General features: G+C 57.3%; 1 protein-coding gene across 2 annotated transcripts in view; it reads right to left on the reverse strand.

Moving 5' to 3' along the window:
* Positions 1-11522: 11522 nt before the first annotated feature.
* The window catches only part of LOC139235280 (receptor-interacting serine/threonine-protein kinase 3-like), a 52052-nt gene continuing 43779 nt past the window's right edge, over positions 11523-19795 (reverse strand). For both annotated transcript variants that reach the window (XM_070866421.1, XM_070866422.1), the window contains exons 10-13: positions 16057-16117; positions 12953-13041; positions 12830-12857; positions 11523-11835 (exon numbers count right to left, since the gene is read on the reverse strand). In XM_070866421.1, coding sequence (XP_070722522.1) covers positions 11729-11835; positions 12830-12857; positions 12953-13041; positions 16057-16117 — 285 coding nt within the window. In that variant the 3' untranslated portion in view covers positions 11523-11728. The remainder of the gene's footprint in view (positions 11836-12829; positions 12858-12952; positions 13042-16056; positions 16118-19795) is intronic.

The raw sequence follows: 19795 nt of genomic DNA on the forward strand, positions 1-19795 counted from the left end.
CACCCCACACACCCACACCCACACACCACACACCCACACCACCCCACACACCCCACACACCCCACACCCCACACCCCACATCCCACACCCCACACACCCCACACCCCACATTCCCCACACCCCACACCCCCACACACCCCACACCCCACACACCCCACACCCCACACCACACACACCCCACACCCCACACCCCACACCCCACGCCCCACACACCCCACACCCCACACACCCCACAAATCCCACCCCTCACACACCCCGCATACACCCCACACGCCCCACGCCCACACACCCCACACACCACACCCCACACACCCCACACCCACACACCCACACCCCACACCCCACACACCCACACCCCACACACCAACACCCCCCACACCCCACACACCCTACACACTTCCCATACACACCCCACACCCCACCCCACCACACACCCCCACACCCCACACATCCAACACCCCACACACCCACCACACACACCCCACACACCCACCACACACACCCCACACCCCACACACCCCACACACCCCACACCCCACACCCCACACCCACATACCCCACACCCCTCACACACCACCCACCCCAACACCCCCCCACCACACCCCACACCCCACACATCCCACACCCCACATACCCCACACCCCTCACCCCACAACCACACACACCCCATACCCCACACACCCCACACACCCAACACCCCACACACCCCACACACCCCACACACCCACACCCCACACACCCCACACACCCCACACACCCCACACCCCACACCCCACACCCCACACCCACACCCCACACCACCCACACCCACACCCACACACCCACACCCCACACCCACACCACACCCCACACCCCACACACCCCACACCCCCACACCCCACACCCCACACCCCACACACCCAGCACACACACCCCACACCCCACACACCCCACACACCCCACACCCCACACCCCACACCCCACACACCCCCCACACGCACCCCACACACCCCACACCCCACACACCCCACACACCCCCCACACACCCCACACACCCCACACCCCACACACCCCACACACTCCACACCCCACACACCACACACCCCAGACCCCACACACCCCCCACACACACCCCACACACACCCCACACACCACACACCCCACACCCCACACATCCCACACCCCACATACCCCACACCCCTCACCCCACACCACACACACCCCATACCCCACACAGCCCACACCCCACACACCCCACACCCCACACCCCACACCCCACACACCCGACACCCCACACACCCCACACACCCCACACACCCCACACACCCCACACACCCCACACCCCACACACCCCACACACCCCACACCCCACACACCCCACACCCCACACACCCCACACAGCACACCCCACACCACACACACCCCACACCCCACACACCCCACACCCTACACACCCCACACCCCGCACCCCACACACACCCCACACACCCAACACCCCACACACCCCACACCCCGCACCCCACACACCCCGCAAACACCCCACACCCCACACACCCCACACCCCACACACCCCACACCCCACACCACACACACCCCACACAGCCCACACCCCACGCCCCACACACCCCACACCCCACACACACCCCACACACCCCACCCCCCACCACCCACACACCCCCCATACACCCCACACACCCCACACCCCACACACCCCACACCCCACACACCCCACACCCCACACAGCCCACACCCCACACACCCAACACCCCACACACCCCACACCCCACACACCCCCCACACACACTCCACACACCCCACACCCCACATCCCACACACCCCACACCCAACACACCCCACACACAGGGGTCACAGTCTAAGGATAAGGGGTAAGCCATTTAGGACGGAGATTAGTGGGAAAGCAGGTTGTGTAGAGGACACAGAGAGGCTATAAAGAGATTTGGATAGGTTAAGCGAATGGGCGAAGGTTTGGCAGATGGAATACAATGTCGGAAAGTGTGAGGTCATCCACCTTGGAAAAAAAACAGTAAAAGGGAATATTATTTGAATGGGGAGAAATTACAACATGCTGCGGTGCAGAGGGACCTGGGGGTCCTTGTGCATGAATCCCAAAAAGTTAGTTTGCAGGATGCAGCAGGTAATCAGGAAGGCGACTGGAATGTTGGCCTTCATTGCGAGAGGGATGGAATACAAAAGCAGGGAGGTCCTGCTGCAACTGTACAGGGTATTGGTGAGGCCGCACCTGGAGTACTGCGTGCAGTTTTGGTCACCTTACTTAAGGAAGGATATACGAGCTTTGGAGGGGGTATAGAGACGATTCACTCGGCTGATTCCGGAGATGAGGGGGTTACCTTATGATGATAGATTGAGCAGACTGGGTCTTTACTCGGAGTTCCAAAGGATGAGGGGTGATCTTATAGAAACATTTAAAATAATGAAAGGGATAGACAAGATAGAGGCGGAGAGGTTGTTTCCACTGGTCGAGGAGACTAGAACTAGGGGGCACAGCCTCAAAATACAGGGGAGCCAATTTAAAACCGAGTTGAGAAGGAATTTCTTCTCCCAGAGGGTTGTGAATCTGTGGAATTCTCTGCCCAAGGAAGCAGTTGAGGCTAGCTCATTGAATGTATTCAAGTCACAGATGGATAGATTTTTAACCAATAAGGGAATTAAGGATTACGGGGAGCGGGCGGGTAAGTGGAGCTGAGTCCACGGCCAGATCAGCCGTGATCTTGTTGAATGGCGGAGCAGGCTCGAGGGGCTCGATGGCCTGCTCCTGTTCCTAATTCTTATGTTCTTTTGAGTTGAGGAGAAACTTCTTCACCCAGAGAGTGGTGAACCTGTGGAATTCTCTACCACAGAAAGTTGTTGAGGCCAATTCACTAAATATATTCAAAAAGGAGTTAGGTGAAGTCCTTACTACTCGGGGGATCAAGGGGTATGGTGAGAAAGCAGGAAGGGGGTACTGAGGTTGCATGTTCAGCCGTGAGCTCATTGAATGGCGGTGCAGGCTCGAAGGGCCGAATAGCCCACTCCTGCACCTATTTTCTATGTTTCTATGTATGTTAAAAGAACTCACGCACAGGCATCTTCCAGCCTTCAAGAGGAAGTTCGGGACCTGGAGGGTCAGGACCCTGGTGGACAACCCCAACAGCGACAGGCCAGAACGCTGTACCGCCACCGTTGCCCGGGAACTCAGACGCTCCGATGTCGACATCGCTGCCCGAAGCCAGACTTAAGCGGGCAGGGCAAGGCCAGTTCAAAGACCACCTTCTGCAAAGGACAACCAGAGGAAGAACGTCACCTGCACGGAGTCGATCGCGCCTCAAAGACTCCCCCTGCGGGGTTAGCGAACGTCTCATGAGGGATAAATATCGGTCCCCAGGACACCGGGGATAACTCCCCCCCGCTCCCCCCCCTGCTCTTCTTCCAAATAGTGGCCGTGGGATCTTTTACGTCCACCCGAGAGAGCAGAAAGGGCCCTCGGTTTAGCGTCTCCTCCGAAAGATGGCACCGCCGACAGTGAGGCACTCCCTCAGCCCTGCACTGGGAGTGTCAGCCGAGATTCCGGAACTCTGGAGTGGGACTCGAGACCCACGAGCTCCTGACTCGGAGATCGAGGGCACTGCCCACAGCTGACACAAATTCACTCGTGCGTGAGCCCAGGCAAGGTGTGTCTGTGGGGATACCAGCCAGGCGGGGGGCCGAGCCCTGCCCCCACCCCCAATCGTGTCTGCACCCAACCCCACAGTTACGTTCCATCAGGTGTCACTAAACAGGAGCAGAAACCCTGTGGCATTCTCTCCCTCCCCCCCCACACCTTCCCCACTCCTCCCTAACCCAGAGTAGCACACACCCCCCACCACTGCCCCCTGCATTCTACACCCCGCCCCTCTCCCCCACTGCCCCCTGCCTCTGCCCCCTGCATTCTACACCCCGCCCCTCTCCCCCACTGCCCCCTGCCTCTGCCCCCTGCATTCTACACCTCCCCCCCTCTTCCCCACTGCCCCCTGCCTCTGCCCCCTGCATTCTACACCCCGCCCCTCTCCCCCACTGCCCCCTGCCTCTGCCCCCTGCATTCTACACACCCCCCCTCTTCCCCACTGCCCCCTGCCTCTGCCCCCTGCATTCTACACACCCCGCCCTTCTCCCCCACTGCCCCCTGCATTCTACACCCCCCCTCTCCCCCACTGCCCCCTGCCTCTGCCCCCTGCATTCTACACCCCCCCTCTCCCCCACTGCCCCCTGCCACTGCCCCCTGCATTCTACACACCCCCCCCACTGCCCCCTGCCTCTGCCCCCTGCATTCTACACCCCCCCTCTCCCCCACTGCCCCCTGCCACTGCCCCCTGCATTCTACACCCCCCCTCTCCCCCACTGCCCCCTGCATTCTACACACCCCCCCCACTGCCCCACTGCCCCCTGCCTCTGCCCCCTGCATTCTACACACCCCCCCCTCTCCCCCACTGCCCCCTGCATTCTACACACCCCCCCCACTGCCCCACTGCCCCCTGCCTCTGCCCCCTGCATTCTACACACCCCACCTCTCCCCCACTGCCCCTGCCTCTGCCCCCTGCCTCTGGCTCGGATCAGCTCACTCAGCACCATCTGCGAGCGGCAGTGGATTGAACATAAGAAATAGGAGCAGGAGTCGGCCATTCGGCCTCTCGAGCCTGCTCCGCCATTCAATAAGATCACGGCTGATCTGATCATGGACTCAGCTCCACTTCCCCGCCCGCTCCCCATAACCCTTCACTCCCTTATCGCTCAAAAATCTGTCCATCTCCCCCTTAAATATATTCAATGACCCAGCCCTCCACAGCTCTCTGGGGCAGAGAATTCCACAGATTTACAACCCTCTGAGAGAAGAAATTCCTCCTCATCTCAGTCCTCAATGGCCGACCCCTTATCCTGAGACTGTGTAACCCCCTGGTTCTAGACTCCCCAGCCCCGGGGGAAACAACCTCTCAGCATCTACCCTGCCAATCCCCCTCAGAATCTTGTATGTTTCAACATGGGGTCTTGCTGCTCTTGTTTGGGGCTCAATACCACGCACCGAGTCGGGTATTATCCCATTGACCCAGCTGACGGGGCAAGAGCACTGGTCAAGTGCACAGTTTTGGTCTCCTTTATCGAAGGAAGGATATACTTGCCTTGCAGGCGGGGCAACCGAGGTTCACCAGGTTGATTCCTGGGATGATATAATATATATTATATACACAGAGAGAGAGAGAGAGAGAGAGAGAGAAAGAGGGAGAAATGAGGGCCTTGGAGAGGGTACAGAAGGGACTGACGAGAATGGTTCCGGGATGAGGGACTTCAGTGACGTGGGATAGCCTGGAGAAGCCGGGGTTGTTCTCCTTGGAGCAGAGAAGGTCGAGAGGAGATTTGATCGAGGTGTTCAGAATCATGAGGGGTCTGGACAGAGTAGAGAGAGAGAGAAACTGGTCCCATTCATAGGCAGCATCATCATCAGAGGCAGTCCCTCGGAATCGAGGAAGACTTGCTTCCACTCTAAAAGTGAGTTCTCGGGCGACTGAACCGTCCAATACGGGAATTACAGTCTCTGTCACAGGTGGGACAGACAGTGGTTGAGGGAAAGGGTGGGTGGGGAGTCTGGTTTGCCGGACGCTCCTTCCGCTGCCTGCGCTTGCTTTCTGCACGCTCTTGGCGACGAGTGGACCACAGCTCCCCCTAGTGGTAGTGGACCATAGCTAGCCCAAGTGGTAGTGGACCACAGCTCCCCCTAGAGAACCACAGCTCCCCTAGTGGTGGTGGACCACAGCTCCCCCTGGAGAACCACAGCTCCCCCTAGTGGTAGTGGACCACAGCTCCCCCTGGAGAACCAGAGCTCTGCTAGTGGTAGTGGACCACAGCTCCCCCTAGTGGTGGTGGACCACAGCTCCCCCTGGAGAACCACAGCTCCCCCTAGTGGTAGTGGACCATAGCTCCCCCTAGTGGTAGTGGACCACAGCTCCCCCGAGAGAACCACAGCCCCCCTAGTGGTAATGGACCACAGCTCCCCCTAGTGGTAGTGAACCACAGCTCCCCCCAGAGAACCACAGCTCCCCTAGTGGTAGTGGATCACAGCTCCCCTAGTGGTAGTGAACCACAGCTCCCCCTCGTGGATCAAAGCTCCCCCTAGTGGTAGTGGACCACAGCTCCCCCTAGTGGTAGTGAACCACAGCTCCCCTAGTGGTAGTGAACCACAGCTCCCCCTAGTGGTAGTGGACCACAGTTCCCCCTAGAGAACCACAGCTCCCCTAGTGTTAGTGGATCACAGCTCCCCGAGTGGTAGTGAACCACAGCTCCCCCTCGTGGATCAAAGCTCCCCCTAGTGGTAGTGGACCACAGCTCCTCTAGTGGACCACAGCTCCCCCTAGTGGTAGTAGACCACAGCTCCCCTAGTGGACCACAGCTCCCCTAGTGGTAGTGAACCACAGCTCCCCTAGTGGACCACTGCTCCCCCTAGTGGTAGTGGACCACAGCTTCCCCTAGTGAACCACAGCTCCCCCTAGTGGTAGTGAACCACAGCTCCCCATAGTGGACCACAGCTCCCCCTAGTGGTAGTGGATCACAGCTCCCCCTACTGAACCACAGCTCCCGCTAGTGGTAGTGAACCGCAGCTCCCCTAGCGGTAGTGAACCACAGCTCCCCTAGTGGTAGTGGACCACGGCTTCCCCTAGTGAACCGCAGCTCCCCTAGTGGTAGTGGACCACAGCTCCCCAAGTGGCCCCTAGTGGTAGTGAACCACAGCTCCCCTAGTGGTCGTGAACCACAGCTCCCCCTAGAGGACCACAGCTCCCCGAGTGGTAGTGGACCACAGCTCCCCCTAGTGGTAGTGAACCACAGCTCCCCTAGCGATAGTGGACCACAGCTCCCCTAGTGGAGCACAGCTCCCCCTAGTGGTAGTGGACCACAGCTCCCCTAGTGAACCACAGCTCCCCTAGTGGTAGTGAACCACAGCTCCCCTCGTGTACCAGAGCTCCCCCTAGTGGTAGTGAACCACAGCTCCCCTAGTGGACCACAGCTCCCCCTAATGGTAGTGGACCACAGCTCCCCCTAGTGGACCACAGCGCCCCCTAGTGGTAGTGGATCACAGCTCCCATTCGTGGACCACAGCGCCCGCTAGGGAACCGCAGCTCCCCCTAGTGGTAGTGAACCACAGCTCCCCCGAGTGGCAGTGGACCACAGCTCCCCCTGGTGAACCACAGCTCCCCCTAGTGGTAGTGGACCACAGCTCCCCCTACTGAACCACAGCTCCCGCTAGTGGTAGTGGACCACAGCTCCCCCTCGTGGTAGTGGACCACAGCTCCCCCTTGTGGACCATAGCTCCCCCTAGTGGACCACAACACCCCCTTGTGGATCAGAGTTCCCTCTAGTGAACCACAGCTCCCTCTAGTGGATCACAGCTCCCCGTAGTGGTAGTGGCCCACATCTCTCTCTCGTGAACCACAGCTCCCTCTAGTGGACCACAGCTCCCCCTAGTGGTAGTGGCCCACATCTCCCTCTCGTGAACCACAGCTCCCTCTAGTGGACCACAGCTCCCCCTAGTGGTAGTGAACCACAGCTCCCCCGAGTGGCAGTGGACCACAGCTCCCCCTGGTGAACCACAGCTCCCCCTAGTGGTAGTGGACCACAGCTCCCCCTACTGAACCACAGCTCCCGCTAGTGGTAGTGGACCACAGCTCCCCCTCGTGGTAGTGGACCACAGCTCCCCCTTGTGGACCATAGCATCCCCTAGTGGACCACAACACCCCCTTGTGGATCAGAGTTCCCTCTCATGAACCACAGCTCCCTCTAGTGGACCACAGCTCCCCCTAGTGGTAGTGGCCCACATCTCCCTCTCGTGAACCACAGCTCCCTCTAGTGGACCACAGCTCCCCCTAGTGGTAGTGGCCCACATCTCCCTCGAGTGAACAACAGCTTCCCCTTGTGGTATTGGACCACAGCTCCCCCTAACGGTAGTGGAACACAGCTCCCCCTCGTGGACCACAGCTCCCCCTAGTGGACCACAGCGCCCTCTAGTGGACCACAGCACCCCCAAGGGGCAGTGAACCACAGCTCCCCCTCGTGGACCACAGCTCTACCCTAGTGAACCACAGCTCCCCCTAGTTGTATTGGACCACAGCGCCCCCTAGTGGTAGTGGACCACAGCTCCTCCTCGTGGATCACAGCACCCCCTTGTGGATCAGAGCTCCCTCTAGTGAACCACAGCTCCCTCTAGTGGATCACTGCTCCCCGTAGTGGTGGTGGCCCACATATCTCTCTCGTGAACCACAGCTCCCTCTAGTGGACCACAGCTCCCCCTAGTGGTAGTGAACCACAGCTTCCCCTAGTGGACCACAGATCCCCCTAGTGGTAGTGGACCACAGCTCCCCCTATTGGTAGTGAACCACAGCGCCCCCTCGTGGACCACAGCTCCTCCTAGTGGTAGTGGACCACAGCGCCCTCTAGTGGACCACAGCTCCCCCTAGTGGTAGTGGACCACAGCTCCCCCTTGTGGACCACAGATCCCCCGAGTGGTAGTGGACCACAGCTCCCTCTAGAGGTAGTGGACCACTGCTCCCCCTAGTGGTAGTGAACCACAGCTCCCCCTAGTGGACCACAGATCCCCCTAGTGGTAGTGGACCACAGCTCCCCCTATTGGTAGTGAACCACAGCTCCCCCTAGTGGACCACAGCTCCCCCTACTGGTAGTGGACCACAGCGCCCTCGAGTGGACCACAGCTCCCTCTAGTGGTAGTGGACCACAGCTCCCCCTAGTGTAGTGGACCACAGCGCCCTCGAGTGGACCACAGCGCCCCCTTGTGGACCACAGCACCTACGCTAGTGGACCACAGCTCCCGCTAGTGCTAGTGGACCACAGCGCCCCCTAGTGGTAGTGGACCACAGTGCCCTCTAATGGACCACAGCGCCCTCTAGTGGATCATAGCTCCCTCTAGTGGTAGTGGACCACCGCTCCCCCTAGTGGTAGTGAAGCACAGCTTCCCCTAGTGGACCACAGATCGCCCTAGTGGTAGTGGACCACAGCTCCCCCTAGTGGTAGTGAACCACAGCTCCCCCTAGTGGACCACAGCTCCCCGTAGTGGTAGTGGACCACAGCGCCCTCTAGTGGACCACAGCTCCCCCTTGTGGTAGTGGACCACAGTTCCCCCTTGTGGACCACAGCTCCCCCTAGTGGTAGTGGACCACAGCGCCCTCTAGTGGACCACAGCGCCCCCTTGTGGACCACAGCACCCACACTAGTGGACCACAGCTCCCCCTAGTGGTAGTGGACCACAGCGCCCTCTAGTGGACCACAGCGCCCTCTAGTGGATCATAGCTCCCTCTAGTTGAAGTGGACCACAGCTCCCCCTCGTGGACCACAGCTCTCCCTAGTGGTAGTGGACCACAGCTGCCCCTAGTGGTAGTGGACCACAGCTCCCTCGAGTGGACCACAGCTCCCTCCAGTGGACCACAGCTCCCCCTAGTGGTAGTGGAGCACCGCTCCCCCTAGTGGTAGTGAACCACAGTTCCCCCGAGTGGACCACAGATCCTCCTAGTGGTAGTGGACCACAGCTCCCCCTAGTGGTAGTGAACCACAGCTCCCCCTAGTGGACCACAGCTCCCCCTATTGGTAGTGGACCACAGCGCCCTCTAGTGGACCATAGCTCCCCCTAGTGGTAGTGGACCACAGCTCTCCCTTGTGGACCACAGATCCCCCTAGTGGTAGAGGACCACAGCTCCCCCTAGTGGTAGTGGACCACAACTCCCCCTAAGTGGTAGTGGAGCACAGCGCCCTCTAGTGAACCACAGCGCCCTCTAGTGGACCACCGCTCCCCCTAGTGGTAGTGAACCACAGTTCCCCCTAGTGGACCACAGATCCCCCTAGTGGTAGTGGACCACAGCTCCCCCTAGTGGACCACAGCTGCCCCTAGTGGTAGTGAACCACAGCTCCCCCTAGTGGACCACAGCTCCCCCTAGTGGTAGTGGACCACAGCTCCCCCTAGTGGTAGTGAACCACAGCTCCCCCTAGTGGACCACAGCTCCCCCTATTGGTAGTGGACCACAGCGCCCTCTAGTGGACCACAGCGCCCTCTAGTGGATCATAGCTCCCTCTAGTGGTAGTGGGCCACCGCTCCCCCTAGCGGTAGTGAACCACAGCTCCCCCTTGTGGACCACAGCACCCACACTAGTGGACCACAGCTCCCCCTAGAGTTAGTGGACCACAGCTCCCCCTAGTGGTAGTGGACCACAGCTCCCCCTAGTGGTAGTGAACCACAGCTCCCCCTAGTGGACCACAGCTCCCCCTACTGGTAATGGACCAAAGCGCCCTCTAGTGGACCACAGCTCCCCCTAGTGGTAGTGGACCACAGCTCCCTCTAGTGGTAGTGGATCACAGCGCCCTCTAGTGGATCATAGCTCCCTCTAGTGGTAGTGGGCCACCGCTCCCCCTAGCGGTAGTGAACCACAGCTCCCCCTTGTGGACCACAGCACCCACACTAGTGGACCACAGCGCCCCCTAGTGGTAGTGGACCACAGCTCCCCTAGTGGTAGTGGACCACAGCGGCCTCTAGTGGACCACAGCGCCCTCTAGTGGATCATAGCTACCTCTAGTGGTAGTGGAGCACCGCTCCCCCTAGTGGTAGTGAACCACAGCTCCCCCTAGTGGACCACAGATCCCCCTAGAGGACCACAGCTCCCCGAGTGGTAGTGGACCACAGCTCCCCCTAGTGGTAGTGAACCACAGCTCCCCCTAGTGGACCACAGCTCCCCCTAGTGGTAGTGGACCACAGCGCCCTCTAGTGGACCACAGCTCCTCCTAGTGGTAGTGGACCACAGCTCCCCCTTGTGGACCACAGCTCCCCCTAGTGGTAGTGGACCACCGAGCCCTCTAGTGGACCACAGCGCCCCCTTGTGGACCACAGCACCCACACAAGTGGACCACAGCTCCCCCTAGTGGTAGTGGACCACAACTCCCCCTAGTGGTAGTGGACCACAGCGCCCTCTAGTCGACCACAGCGCCCTCTAGTGGATCATAGCTCCCTCTAGTGGTAGTGGACCACAGCGCCCCCTTGTGGACCACAGCTCCCCCTAGTAGTAGTGGACCACAGCGCCCTCTAGTGGACCACAGCTCCCCTATTGGTAGTGAACCACAGCTCCCCTAGTGGACCACAGCGCCCCCTAGTGGTAGTGGACCACAGAGCCCTCTAGTGGACCACAGCTCCCCCTAGTGGTAGTGGATCACAGCGCACCCTCATGGACCACAGCGCCCCCTAGTGGTAGCGGACCACAGCGCCCCCTAGTGGACCACAGCACCCTCTAGTGGACCACAGCTCCCTCTCGTGGTAGTGGACCACGGCTCCCCCTAGTGGGCCACAGCTCCCCCTAGTGGACCTAGTGGCCCCCAGCTCCCCCTAGTGGACAACCGATGTAATGCAACTACTGATGTGTGGTGAAAGTCACATGATGACAGTGTGGGGCCACCTTGCGGGAGTGTGTTTGTCAGTGAAGGCGTAAGAATATGTCACAGGTCCAAACAGAGAAGCACAAATAAGCACGATTTAATTTTCACCGTTAGATCTATTCATAAAACAACAGTTTGGAGGGAGCCACTTTCTTTCTCTTCTCGAAGTTGTGTTCCTGGGACCCAGGGGATTCTGGAATGATCTGCAAGAGGGAGGGAGGTGGGGGGGTGGGGGGTGCGTCGGCTGTCCATGTCGAGGGCCCCGGATCGTGGGGACCGATTGCTATGGTCTGGATTTCCTTTTTGACTTTGCGCTCCTGGTTATGGTCATGGTGTTGCCGTCTCCGATCTGAAGCCCGTTGATCCTGGAGTTCAGGATGGCGATCGGCCCTAAGCACAAAGGGAAGAGAACGTCAAAGAGGAACGCAGTCCCCGATCACTTTGCACAGGGATAGAGACAGGCTCAGTGACTGGGCAAACATCTGGCAGATGGAGTGTGATGTGGGACAATGTGAGGTTATCCACTTTGGTCAGAAGAAAAAAAAAAGCAAATTATTATTGAAATGGGGAGATTGCAAAGTGCCGCAGTACAGAGGGACCTGGGGGTCCTTGTGCATGAAACACAAAAAGATAGTATGTAGGTGCAGCAAGTGATCAGGAAGGCCAATGGAATGTTGGCCTTTATTGCAAAGGGGGATGGAGTATAAAAGCAGAGAAGTCCTGCTACAACTGTACAGGGTATTGGTGAGGCCACACCTGGAGTACTGCGTGCAGTTTTGGTCTCCGTATTTAAGGAAGGATATACTTGCATTGGAGGCTGTTCAGAGAAGGTTCACTCGGTTGATTCCGGAGATGAAGGGGTTGTCTTATGAGGAAAGGTAGAGCAGGTTGGGCCTCTACACATTGGAGTTCAGAAGAATGAGAGGTGGTCTTATTGAAATGTATAAGATAATGAGGGGGCTTGACACGGTGGATACAGAGAGGATGTTTCCACTCATAGGGGAAACTAAAACTCGGGGGCAAAGTCTCAGAATAAGGGGCCTCCCATTTGCAGCGAGGAAGAAGGCCATTTCGGCCCAGCGTGTCTGACCTAATCCCACTTTCCCGCTCTGGGTCTGTAGCCCTGCAGGTTACGGCACTTCAGGTGCACATCCAGGTACTGTTTCAATGTGGTGAGGGTTTCTGCCTCTACCGCCCTTTCAGGCCGTGGTTGGTTCCGTAATGTACTGTTCAAGGAAACTATCCCGGATACACTCTGTGAACTCATCCGACACCGGCCAACTTGCTTAGTTCAATCAATATGGACAGTTTTTCTAAACCGACTCTCCGCATCTTCCAAACCTGTATTAGGTCACCAATATGAATGAATAAATTTGATTCTTACCAACAGTACGTCCTGATGCCATTGTCTTCTGAAAGACAAAGAAACACAAGTTCAGACATCCACGGTTGCCTGTTTCCCCTGCTAACCTTTGACCTTTGACATCTGACCTCTCAGTACAGGTACCTCAGCACGTGGCTTCAGAACTGGTGGTTCACAATCCTGGCTTTTACCGAGTGTGGGCTTGGCTGATATTTTGCTGGCCTGGTTCGTTGCTGGAGGATGTAATGGGTACAGACAGATGTTACAACAGATGTTAGAGTGGTCCCAATCACAGCTTCCCACTCACTCCCACTGTACACAATCCCAATGGACCCAACCCCTTCCCATTCACTCCCATTGTACACAATCCCAATGGACCCAACCCCTTCCCATTCACTCCCATTGTACACAATCCCAATGGACCCAACCCCTTCCCACTCACTCCCCCTGTACACAATCCCAATGGACCCAACCCCTTCCCATTCACTCCCACTGTACACAATCCCAATGGACCCAACCCTTTCCCATTCACTCCCATTGTACACAATCCCAATGGACCCAACCCCTTCCCATTCACTCCCATTGTACACAATCCCAATGGACCCAACCCCTTCCCATTCACTCCCATTGTACACAATCCCAATGGACCCAAACCCCTTCCCATTCACTCCCATTGTACACAATCCCAATGGACCCAACCCTTTCCCATTCACTCCCATTGTACACAATCCCAATGGACCCAACCCCTTCCCATTCACTCCCCCTGTACACAATCCCAATGGACCCAACCCCTTCCCACTCATTCCCATTGTACACAATCCCAATGGCTGAAACTGGGACTACAGGCGGAAAACCTCCCTATCTCTGTAACCCCCTCCAGCCCTACACCCCTCCCTATCTCTGTAACCCCCTCCAGCCCTACACCCCTCCCTATCTCTGTAACCCCCTCCAGCCCTACACCCCTCCCTATCTCTGTAACCCCCTCCAGTCCTACACCCCTCCCTATCTCTGTAACCTCCTCCAGCCCTACACCCCTCCCTATCTCTGTAACCCCCTCCAGCCAAACACCTCTCCCTAGCTCTGAAGCCCCCAGCCCTACACCCCTCCCTATCTCTGTAACCCCCTCCAGCCCTACACCCCTCCCTATCTCTGTAACCCCCTCCAGCCCTACACCCCTCCCTATCTCTGTAACCCCCTCCAGCCCTACACCCCTCCCTATCTCTGTAACCCCCTCCAGTCCTACACCCCTCCCTATCTCTGTAACCCCCTCCAGCCCTACACCCCTCCCTATCTCTTTAACCCCCTCCAGCCCTACACCCCTCCCTATCTCTGTAACCCCCTCCAGCCCTACACCCCTCCCTATCTCTGTAACCCCCTCCAGTCCTACACCCCTCCCTATCTCTGTAACTCCCTCCAGCCCTACACCCCTCCCTATCTCTGTAACCCCTCCAGCCCTCACCCCTCCCTATCTCTGTAACCGCCTCCAGCCCTACACCTCTCTCTATCTCTGTAACACCCAGCACTACACCCCTCCCTATCTCTGTAACCCCTCCAGCCCTCACCCCTCCCTATCTCTGTAACCGCCTCCAGCCCTACACCTCTCTCTATCTCTGTAACACCCAGCACTACACCCCCCCTATCTCTGTAACCTTCTCCAGCCCCTACACCCCCCCTATCTCTGTAATTCCCTCCAGCCCGACACCCCTCCCTATCTCTGTAACCTCCTCCAGCCATACATCCTTCCCACTCTCTGTAACCTCCTCCAGCCCTACACCCCTCAAGTCTTACACCCCTCCCTATCTCTGTAATCCCCTCCAGCCCTACAACCATCTGAGATCTCTTCACTCCTCCAATTCTGGTCTCCCATCCTCTGTAAACTTCAGTTCATTCAAAACTCGGCAGCCCGTGTCCTAACTCGCACCAAGTCCCGCTCACCCATCAACCCCTGTGCTCGCTGCCCCATGTCCTAACTCGCACCAAGTCCCGCTCACCCATCACCCCCTGTGCTCGCTGCCCCGTGTCCTAATTCGCACCACGTCGCGCTCATGTATCACCGCCTGTGCTCGCTGCCCCATGTCCTAACTCGCACCGAGTCCCGCTCATCCATCACCCCCTCTGCTCGCTGCCCCGTGTCCTAACTCACACCCAGTCCCGCTCACCCATCACCCCCCTGTGCTCACTGCCCCGTGTCCTAACTCGCACCAAGTCCCGCTCACCCATCACCGCCTGTGCTCGCTGCCCCCATGTCCTAACTCGCACCCAGTCCCACTCACCCATCACCCCCTGTGCTCGCTGCCCCATGTCCTAACTCGCACCCAGTCCCGCTCACCCATCACCCCCTGTGCTCGCTGCCCCCGTGTCCTAACTCACACCGAGTCCCGCTCACCCATCACCCCCTGTGCTCACTGCCCCGTGTCCTAACTCACACCCAGTCCCACTCACCCATCACCCCCTGTGCTCACTGCCCCGTGTCCTAACTCGCACCAAGTCCCGCTCACCCATCACCCACTGTGCTCGCTGCCCCCATGTCCTAACTCGCACCCAGTCCCACTCACCCATCACCCCCTGTGCTCGCTGCCCCATGTCCTAACTCGCACCCAGTCCCACTCACCCATCACCCCCTGTGCTCACTGCCCCGTGTCCTAACTCGCACCAAGTCCCGCTCACCCATCACCCACTGTGCTCGCTGCCCCCATGTCCTAACTCGCACCCAGTCCCGCTCACCCATCACCCCCTGTGCTCGCTGCCCCCGTGTCCTAACTCGCACCGAGTCCCGCTCACCCATCACCCCCTGTGCTCGCTGACCTTTATTGGCTCCCGGTCCAGCAACGCCTCGATTTCAAATTTCTCATCCTTGTTTACAAATCCCTCCATGGCCCTCGCCCCTCCCTATCTCTGTAATCCCCTCCAGCCCCACAACCCCCCGAGATGTCTGCGCTCCTCTAATTCGGCCCCCCTGACCATCCCTGATTATAATCGCTCCACCATCGGTGGCCGTGCCTTCTGTTGCCTGGGGCCCCAAGCTCTGGAACTCCCTCCCTAAACCTCTCTACCTCTCTCTCCTCCTTCAAGACGCTCCTTAAAACCTACCTCTGTGACCCAGCTGTTGGTCACCTGTTCTAATATCTCCTTATGCGGCTCGGTGTCAAATTTTGTTTGATAATCGCTCCTGTGAAGCACCCTGGGACGTTTAGTATGATGTTACGGTCCCTATACAAATGCGAGTTTTTGTTGTTGTCGGCCATTACCTGACACGGCAACACACGGTGTGGGTCTTGGTAGCTGGCTGTTGCTTGTCTCTTCTAGTGCCTGTTGAGGAAAAAGTAAATTTTTCATTGATTTAATTTTTTTTACGGTAAAGTTTCAATTCCCCTCCCCCCCCCTCGCCCTTGCCCCCTCCCCCTCCCCTCTCGCCCCCTCCCCTCCCCCCCTCCCCTCTACCCCCTATTCCTTCAGCCGAGAGGCATCATCCTTCCCCTGTGTGCCTAGGGAGTGAGTGTAGGTAACGTGACCGTTCCCCATGACCGAGCTCCACTTCCAACAGCACTGTGGGAGCACCTTCACCACATGGGACTGCAGCGGTTCAAGAAGACGGCTCACCACCACCTTCTCCAGGGGCAATTAGGGATGGGCAATAAATGCCGGCCTTGCCAGCGATGCCCACATCCCAGGAACGAATGGAAAAAGAAACGTGTGGCTGATTTTTTGAGGATGTTTCCAGTAGAGTGGACAAGGGAGAACCAGTTGATGTGGTGTATTTGGACTTTCAGAAGGCTTTCGACAAGGTCCCACACAAGAGATTAATGTGCAAAGTTAAAGCACATGGGATTGGGGGTAGTGTGCTGACATGGATTGAGAACTGGTTGTCAGACAGGAAGCAAAGAGTTGGAGTAAATGGGGACTTTTCAGAATGGCAGGCAGTGACTAGTGGGGAACCGCAAGGTTCTGTGCTGGGGCCCCAGCTGTTTACATTGTACATTAATGATTTAGACGAGGGGATTAAATGTAGTATCTCCAAATTTGCGGATGACACTAAGTTGGGTGGCAGTGTGAGCTGCGAGGAGGATGCTATGAGGCTGCAGAGTGACTTGGATAGGTTAGGTGAGTGGGCAAATGCATGGCAGATGAAGTATAATGTGGATAAATGTGAGGTTATCCACTTTGGTGGTAAAAACAGAGAGACAGACTATTATCTGAATGGTGACAGATTAGAAAAAGAGGAGGTGCAACGAGACCTGGGTGTCATGGTACATCAGTCATTGAAGGTTGGCATGCAGGTACAGCAGGCGGTTAAGAAAGCAAATGGCATGTTGGCCTTCATAGCGAGGGGATTTGAGTACGGGGCCGGGAGGTGTTACTACAGTTGTACAGTGCCTTGGTGAGGCCACACCTGGAGTATTGTGTACAGTTTTGGTCTCCTAACTTGAGGAAGGACATTCTTGCTATTGAGGGAGTGCAGCGAAGGTTCACCAGACTGATTCCCGGGATGGCGGGACTGACATATCAAGAAAGACTGGATCAACTGGGCTTGTATTCACTGGAGTTCAGAAGAATGAGAGGGGATCTCATAGAAACGTTTGAAATTCTGACGGGTTTAGACAGGTTGGATGCAGGAAGAATGGTCCCGATGTTGGGGAAGTCCAGAACCAGGGGGTCACAGTCTAAGGATAAGGGGTAAGCCATTTAGGACCGAGATGCGGAGAAACTTCTTCACCCAGAGAGTGGTGAACCTGTGTAATTCTCTACCACAGAAAGTAGTTGAGGCCAATTCACTAAATATATTCAAAAAGGAGTTAGATGAAGTCCTTACTACTCGGGGGATCAAGGGGTATGGTGAGAAAGCAGGAATGGGGTACTGAAGTTACATGTTCAGCCATGAACTCATTGAATGGCGGTGCAGGCTCGAAGGGCCGAATGGCCTGCTCCTGCACCTATTTTCTATGATTTTATGATTAAATCAGGAAAGTTTGGAAGTTATGATGAACCTTTATAGAACACTGGCTCGGCCCCAACTGGAGTATTGTGTCCAATTCTAGGCATCGCACTTTAGGGAGGATGTGACGGCCCGAGAGAGGGCGCAGAACAGATTTACGAGAATGGTTCCCGGGATGAGGGAACTTCAGACGTGGGATAGACTGGAGAAGCTGGGGTTGTTCTCCTTGGAGCAGAGGAGGTTGGAGAGGAGATTTGATCGAGGTGTTCAGAATCATGAGGGGTCTGGACAGAGTAGAGAGAGAGAGAGAGAAAGTGTTCCCATTGGCGGGAAGGGTCGAGAACCAGAGGGACACAGATTTAAGGCGATTGGCAGAAGAAGCAAAGGCGACATGAGGGAACACTTTGTTACGCCGCGAGTGGTGAGGATCTGGGAATGCGCTGCCCGAGAGGGCGGTGGGGGCAGACTCAATCGTGGCTTTCAAAAGGGAGTTGGATAAGGACCTGAAGGAACCAATTGTGCCGGGCTCCGGGGAAAGGGCGGGGGGAGTGGGACTGGCTGAGGTGCTCTTGCAGAGAGCCAGCATGGGCCCGACAGGCCGAACGGCCTCCTCCTGCGCTGTGACCGTTCTCTGGTCCTGATGGGGGGGTGGGGCGCCAGGAAGGTGAGGGCCTGAGGCCCTTGGCCCCTGCTCTCGGGGGAGACGAGATCGGCAGCAACCGCCTCAAGGGGAGCGAGACCCCCTTCAACCATTGCCAAAGTGGGCCTCTGGCCTGGGATCAGCTGGAGGCGTTCGGATGGCGGGCCCCCAATTTGCAGAGGTCGTTGATGGCGGGGGGGGGGGGGGCGGCCTCAGCCGTGGCTCTCTCTCGGGTCTCTCACACTCTCCCCTCTTGAGTCAGGAGGTCGCTGGGTTCGAGACCCCTCCCCCCCCCCCCCCCCCCGACTCCAGAAACTCGAGCCCCCCCATAATCCAGGATCCGTAACTCCACCGATGCCAACACCAAGGGGCGGGAGGTCAGGTGACCAAAACACCCAACGATACGTGCAACCAAAGTTGACCAACCCTAAACTCGGCCCCTCCAAGTTGATACCGCCGTTCATTGAGGCGCACCCCCCCAGTATCCATGGCGTCTTCGCTCCTGTAAGAGGGTAAAGTATAAAGTGGACAGACAGGTTGCCACCAAAGTGGGATACTGAGGGGAGTGAGTTGATCTGACCTGTGAGATGGTCCAGATCATCGGGCTTATCAGTAATCGGAGGTCCTGAGGAGTTGCGAGTTCCTCCAACTCACGGTCGGGATTGTAATATATCGCCTATTGACAGGTTTTATGTAAAATCCGCTTACAACTGATAGAAGATGGCCGCATGACACAAAACGAAAACTTTACATATTCAGTACATTTAAGGGAGCGAAGGCCAGAGTTGACAACACCTAACTAATAAATCTTCAAGGGCAGTCGGGAGTAAGCTGTTTGGAGCAACATTTAACTCACGGGAGAGGGACTGGTTTTGCCTGATAAGAAACCAGGTGCAGAACTAGCCAAAGGTTAACGCTGCAGAACAACACAGTCCTGAAGGCTGAGCTGCTCCGGGAGATGGAAGGATTGAGAAACCACTCAACAGCCAGCCTGGGAAGGGTCAACGAATCAATGAAGCGCCGCAGATAGGCTGTAGGCCAACCGGTGGTCACAGAAGGTTTGTAGGAGGGTCGCACACCTCGAAAATCTGCATAAATCTGCTTGTAGAAACCCTTGTATTTCGAAGGTTCAGTTCTGAAACCTTCCCCTGCATGCTTGAATAAAGACCGGTTGGACCGAAGTTTTGTCTGAATGATCCCGTGGGCACATTAACGGGCGGGTGTCGATTCCTTATATCAGGGAGTCCACTTTGAGGAAGAGAAGTCTTCTTTTTACCCCAACACCTTCTCCTCCGCCGTTGCAAGGGATTATGGGTAACAAATTGATGTCTGGGCACAGGACTGCCCAACATTCCACTACAATGCTGAGTTGCCGCGGCAGCAGCCATTCTGTGCTCTTCCTCCGACTGCACTA

This window comes from Pristiophorus japonicus, chromosome 23, assembly GCF_044704955.1.
Source record: "Pristiophorus japonicus isolate sPriJap1 chromosome 23, sPriJap1.hap1, whole genome shotgun sequence".
NCBI classification, from domain to species: domain Eukaryota; kingdom Metazoa; phylum Chordata; class Chondrichthyes; family Pristiophoridae; genus Pristiophorus; species Pristiophorus japonicus.